This window comes from Heterodontus francisci, chromosome 1 (assembly GCF_036365525.1).
Source record: "Heterodontus francisci isolate sHetFra1 chromosome 1, sHetFra1.hap1, whole genome shotgun sequence".
In the NCBI taxonomy this organism is placed as follows: Eukaryota; Metazoa; Chordata; class Chondrichthyes; order Heterodontiformes; family Heterodontidae; genus Heterodontus; species Heterodontus francisci.
Window position 1 is genome coordinate 44,729,022 of NC_090371.1, and position 6,000 is coordinate 44,735,021.

The 6,000-nt window shown below is 39.1% G+C and overlaps 1 protein-coding gene across 3 annotated transcripts in view; it reads left to right on the forward strand.

The window, feature by feature from the left end:
- The window catches only part of nsd2 (nuclear receptor binding SET domain protein 2), a 223,678-nt gene extending 218,319 nt beyond the window's left edge, over positions 1–5,359 (forward strand). For all 3 annotated transcript variants that reach the window (XM_068029807.1, XM_068029797.1, XM_068029816.1), the window contains exon 23: positions 1,610–5,359. In XM_068029807.1, the coding sequence (XP_067885908.1) occupies positions 1,610–1,824 (215 nt within the window). In that variant the 3' untranslated portion in view covers positions 1,825–5,359. The remainder of the gene's footprint in view (positions 1–1,609) is intronic.
- The last annotated feature ends 641 nt before the right edge of the window (positions 5,360–6,000 follow it).

Sequence of the window (6,000 nt, forward strand, 5' to 3'; positions counted from 1 at the left end):
CGTCTCCCACCCCCCCAATGGGTAACAGAGTTCCGAAGGCGTGCAAGTCGCCTCCGGTTAGACATAAAATCGGCGTGGGACAGCCGCCATCGGCAGGCCAGTTCATTTGAATGTTAATTATCCTAATTTTTATATTTTACTGAAGGCCCTACTGCCAAGCGGTGGGGGTCGGGGGGGGCCACACCGAAGCCTTGTCACCGCTAATATCCTGCGGGGCCTTCTCGGCGTCGTGGGTCAAGGCGGGCCGCACCCTCCAGCATTTTACAAGCCTGCCCGCCACAGCCCACGGCATCGAGGGGCTGTTAAAATTCAGCCCCGTAATAGTCCTAAGACCAATGCCCTGAGACACCCAATCAGTACTTTCCAGCCCTCCTTCCCATCCCACCCCACCAGATGTAACTCCTTGAACATATACCTGTTTTCTATCCTTCAGCCAATTTATTATCTGTTGTCAAGAAATTGTCTGCATATCCACCACTTTGTGCTTAACTTTTCATGTGGAACTTCATTAAATGCCTTCTGGTACAATATTATGAGACTTACCACAGTCCACTAAGATGTCACGTTCTTGAAGAATTCAAGGAGGTTGGCCGGGCAGGATCTTCCCTTTCTGAATCCACGTTTATTGCTGTTATTGTATAGATAGTCATCAAGTTTACACCAGAATCAATTCCATTATTTTACACAAGGTTGAATATTGATGTGTCTGTAGTTGCCTGAGTCTTTCTTATTTTCCTTTTTTAAATATGAGCACCACATTGACCAGTTTCCAATCCACTGTTACCTCTCCAATGTCCAGCAACTCGCTGATAGTTGTGCACACCTCACAAATCTCCTCCAGGGTCTCCTTTAGCATTTCTGGATGAATACCATAGAAATGAAATGCTTGATCATCCTTTTACCCTTTAGGGCTTGCATTTCATTTATAACAATCATGAATTTTACCCCATTAACTCTGTTTGTTTGGGGAAGGTATGTTGCTCAAGTCTTCACTTATGAATACTTGGCGGATATAATCATTGTGTTTCAAGTCTGTTTTTATCTTTTAAGATTTTCACCCTTTGTCTACTTCCTCCTGAAGTTCAGGAAGAGTTTCTCTCAGTTTTGCTTTGCTTTGTTTTCCTATAACACAGATTTATAGCATATTTTAGTCCCATCTCTTCCTCTCTATCCCAATATATTATGTTGTACAAAGCAATCTTGTGTTTTTCCAAACTAGTTTATAATCTGTGTGCATAGGGAAAATGAAATTCTGGAATGCAGCAATAAATGTGTGTGATTTTGTTTTGAAATGATCTCTAGAGCAGAATGGTTATTCAAGTGTACTTGAATTATTTAAACAAAAAATAGAAATACACTTATCAAATAACTTACTTTAATAAAAACAAGAAATACCTGAAATACTCAGCAGGCCTGGCATTATTCTGATGACCTGAAACGTTGACTCTGCTTCTCTCTCCACAAATGATTCCAGACATGCTGAGTATTTCCAGCATTTCTTGTTTTTATATCAGATTTCCAGCATCTGCAGTATTTTGCTTTTAAGTAACTTACTTTGTTGCTCATAACCGGTGCACCATCACTAATTTAAATTTTGCCATTGTTTCAGGAAAATGGGAGTGCCCATGGCACCACTGTGATGTCTGTGGAAAACCCTCTGTTGTTTTTTGCCAATTCTGCCCCAATTCTTTCTGCAAGGATCATGAGGAAGGAACAATGTTCAGGTCCACAATTGATGGACGTGCTTGCTGCTGCGAACATGACCACTGCAACATGGCGGAACCTCTAGAACGATGCAAAAATCCGAGACCAGTCCTTCTCTGAATAGGACAGTGAAGTTAGAGTCCAAGAACCCCAAAACCAGCAATCATATGCCAGTTGAAAAAGCACAGTGTATTACTTGAACTGTAGACACTATTGGGAATTGATTTTGATTGATAAATACTACCACAGACGCTCGTCACAACTTGTCATAGAAGAACTGTTCGCAGGAAAAGGCATTCTTGATTCCGCTGAGCCATCTCCAGCAGTTCTTAACTGCATCTGCACTGATAACTCAAGACTGTGGCTACAGAACTCATAGTAACCAGGACAGCAAAACTACACAGCATTACATTAACACTGGGAATCTTTGATGAAACTATTCCTCCTATGAAATACTGAAAATAGGAGGTAGATTTAAAAGACCAAAATACAAATTGGGCTTGAAACTAGAAATTAATAGCATTTATCAGTCATTAAAAGTGTTAGCAATATGATACTGAAAGAAATGACACTATTATATGCTCTTCATTGTGTTTGTATGTGTTAGTGTAGTTTACATTAATAGTTCAGTACCTTTTGTAACTCTGCTGGTCTTTACTGCAGTGCATAGATAATCACTCATGTTCAGTGTTTTAAAATACCTTCTCTTCAGGGCTGTTTGAACTGTTTAAATGTGTGACCGCAGGGATTGAAACTGTATTACTGTAGCCAGTAAATGCAGCAATTGTGGGTCTTTTACTGGAAAAATTCTGGTCAGGCAAGTTTATTTAAACCAACTGTAATAACAGCGAATACAAGTTCTGTTTAGTCAGATATGTACCAAACTGTGAACCATGTTCACCTTAGTTGAAAATGTTTTAGATTAGTGTTTGTGTTTCCTCCAGTTTTTGTTTTTTTTGTTCATCCTTTGGAGGTTCCTGAAGCTTTTTAAACTTTTGTCTTTGCAACATCATATGAGAAAGAAGCCAACTGTTTGTAGATCAGAGAGATGTATCCTTTAACTCTGCTTTGCTCAAAGCACTCCTCGCAGAGTTCGGCCTCTAGTTTTAACTTTTCCCGTACTATTATTGTAGCTCTAGCTGGGGTCCAGAGTGGCCCATTCCACAGCAGGAGAGCTTTCAGATTTCGTGATATTCATACCACATGTCAACAAACAGTGGTATGTTGACAAAATTTTTTAATCATATTTTGTTTGAATATTTCCCACAACATTACCTGTGTCTTCATTTGGCAGCTGTAGCTGCCACCTTGAGAATTCCTCGAGGGATGACAAATGAAATTCATGGGTTTGTTGTGAAATTAAAACAAAATGTATTCCATCACTGAAGATGTGAGTATGAGATTACATCTCACTGATTCCATACACAATTTCCCTTTTGCTGTCATGTTGTATTGTTGCTTATAGGTCAGTGCTGTTTTGTGAAATTTTTACTTGAGTTTACGGGATGAAGTTTGGGTCACTTGCAATTCAGATTCACCGGGCATAAAATGTAAATTTCCAAAGCCAGAACTGAAGATTCACTACTGCTGGTTCACACAAATGTGTTGGGTTATTAGGAAACATTTTTTTCCCTCTACAATGTCTGCCTGCACAGTCAAGGAGAAGGATACACTTACTGTGCCACTCCACCAAAAATTGAATACAATATTCGAAGGTTGAACAGTCCTTCTGCCACCTATTTAGATAATTTTTTTTATTGCTTTGGCCCTAACCAGTGAAATAATTTTATTTTCGTTGTGACTGCTAGTGCAGTTCATTTTTTTTTTAAAGCGGCAAGCCAGTTCAAAAGTAGTCATAAATAAACACTGGCTTTTGGATTCAATTCCATTGTGCACTTTTCAGTCGACAACCTGATGGGTTTCATTTTCCATCCCTGCAGAAATATTCAGGATGGTGCTCTTCATTCCTGGATGGTTGTGAGAGGTACCTTATGTTAACTCTTTTGTATACTTGTAATAGTCTGACTACATACAGTTAGTTTAAGTACGTAAAATAATTGTGCTCTTAAAAAATATGTTTGTTTATACTTGCCGTGCAAATGGACTAATAGTAAGTAATTAGAGAACTGTGGAAGATTGAATTAAGTGCTGCATGTATGTAGCCAGCTGAATGGATAGTGTTTAGATTTTACCCCTAAAGGTATAAAGCAGCAACCTGAACTGAAAATAGTTTTGGATTCTGAAGATACTGGATGAGAGCAGACTGAATAAGATGCATGGGAAGATTACTTCAAATTTTTGACTCTAGTTGTAAGTGAATTGATGCCAGTAAGTTTGCAGGGAATTCATTAGTTTTGGAATAAAAGCATCCCAGTAGCTCCTGTTGTACAATATTGGACTCAACAGTCTTAAGATTTTTGCATTCAAAAGCTAGCTTCAGCTGGTGTTCAAGCCAGCTTGTCCTCACTTCTTGGCCAGGCTACCAAATTTCTCAAAACTAGAGACATAATGTTGGCAAAACAAACCTAAGCCTGACTACGGGGGCATACTCACTGATTGATTATTATTGGCCATGTAAAGTCTGATATCCAATATCTAGCACCTAGTTAAAAGAGTAAATGTGGGGTTGATGTGAGAAACATAAATAAGTTTCTGCTATTCATGGTGGATGGAAAATATCTGCCAATCTGAATCACGGTGATGCGTTAAGTAACTAGCAGTAGTATTTTGCTGAGGAAACATTTTTGCTCAGGATTTAAAAATGGCTTTTGACTGAGTTCAGTCTATAAGCAGTTGTGTTGCAGTTGCTTCAATTTGATTAGGAAAAGACTTGGATTCTTGTAAAGGCAAAGGGTAAATTTACAGGGAAACCTTGTGAACCTAAGTATTTTATGGACGTAAAATGGGCACAAGGTCTAATTTTGGGAACCAACGTCAGGCATCCATGATGGATGCCTGAGACTGGCATTAGGCCTCCGACATATGTAAATGAGAGGCCTAACATAGTTTTAGATCCTTTCGCACAAATTGGATAGCAATGAGTGGGGCAGGCGATGGGCTTTCCCTGCTTAAGATTCTTCAGCTGCTAACTAAAGATCAGTTCTTTAGGAAAATTTCTCTGAAGGCAGGAGTTCCAGTTGGAGGTCCCTGCTGCTTGCAATGTGCCAATTCTTGATCTGAAAATGTGCCCAAATGAATTTCTCCCACAAATGGTTTTGTGGGTGAAATTGGTCTTTGCCAGTGGCACAAAGCGCACTCATTGTTAATCGGCTGCTGTGTAAAATAAATTGCCAGTTCACTGAGTGCAGATCACAGTACAGAATAGACCAGTTTCACCCCTTTATCTTTAATACATTTGACCTTATCCCAGTGTTGAAACTGTTGTGAAATTTAGACGTGCAAAATTGATACTAACAGGAATTTGTTTGAACTTCAGTTGATTTAGATAAGCTTGAATATATAGTATAATTTCTCTAACTGGTTTGTACATGTTTAAATCTAAGCAACGACCAGGCAACAATTACAAGTGTCTTGAGTTCATGGTCTTATTGATGGGACATTACATACTGAAGCTGCTGTATGCTTTTTTTCACTGTGCACCTCAACAAGATTTTATTTTTTGAAATTTTGTATTAAAAGACTTGCTTACCTAGAATTGCAGCCCATCATTTAAATGTAGAAGTTTACTTTTGTGGCTGAGAACAAACTCAACCATAAAGGTGTGATTTGGTGTCCCCAGAGGTCTGTCTTAGGAGCACTGGACTTGAGTATATGGGCATATTTCAAAATCTACAAATGACACACAACTAAGAAATGTAGTAAACAGTAAGGAAGATAGTAACAGACTTCAGGATGATGTAGACAGATGAGATGGACAGACATGTGGCAGATGAAATTTAATAGAGAAGTGCAAAGTGATACATTTTGGAAGGAAGCATGAGGAGAGGCAGTATAAACTAAATGATAGACTATTAAAGGAGATGCAGGAACAGAGACACCTGGGGGTCTATACACATACATCTTCCAAGGTGGCAGGACAGGTTGAGAAGGCTGTTTAAGAAAGCATACAGGATCATTGGCTTTATAGAGGCATCAAGTTCAAAAGTAAGGAAGTTATGCTAAACCTTTATAAATTGTTGGTTGGGATTCAGGTAGAGCATTGTATTCAATTTTGGGCACCAGACTTCAGGTAGGAATACAAGGTCTTTGAGGAGATTTATCAGAATGGTAGTATGTCGAAGAGTCGAAGAGACTTAGTAGTTGGCAGGAAAAAAGACAGAGGCGCAAGGGGAGAGC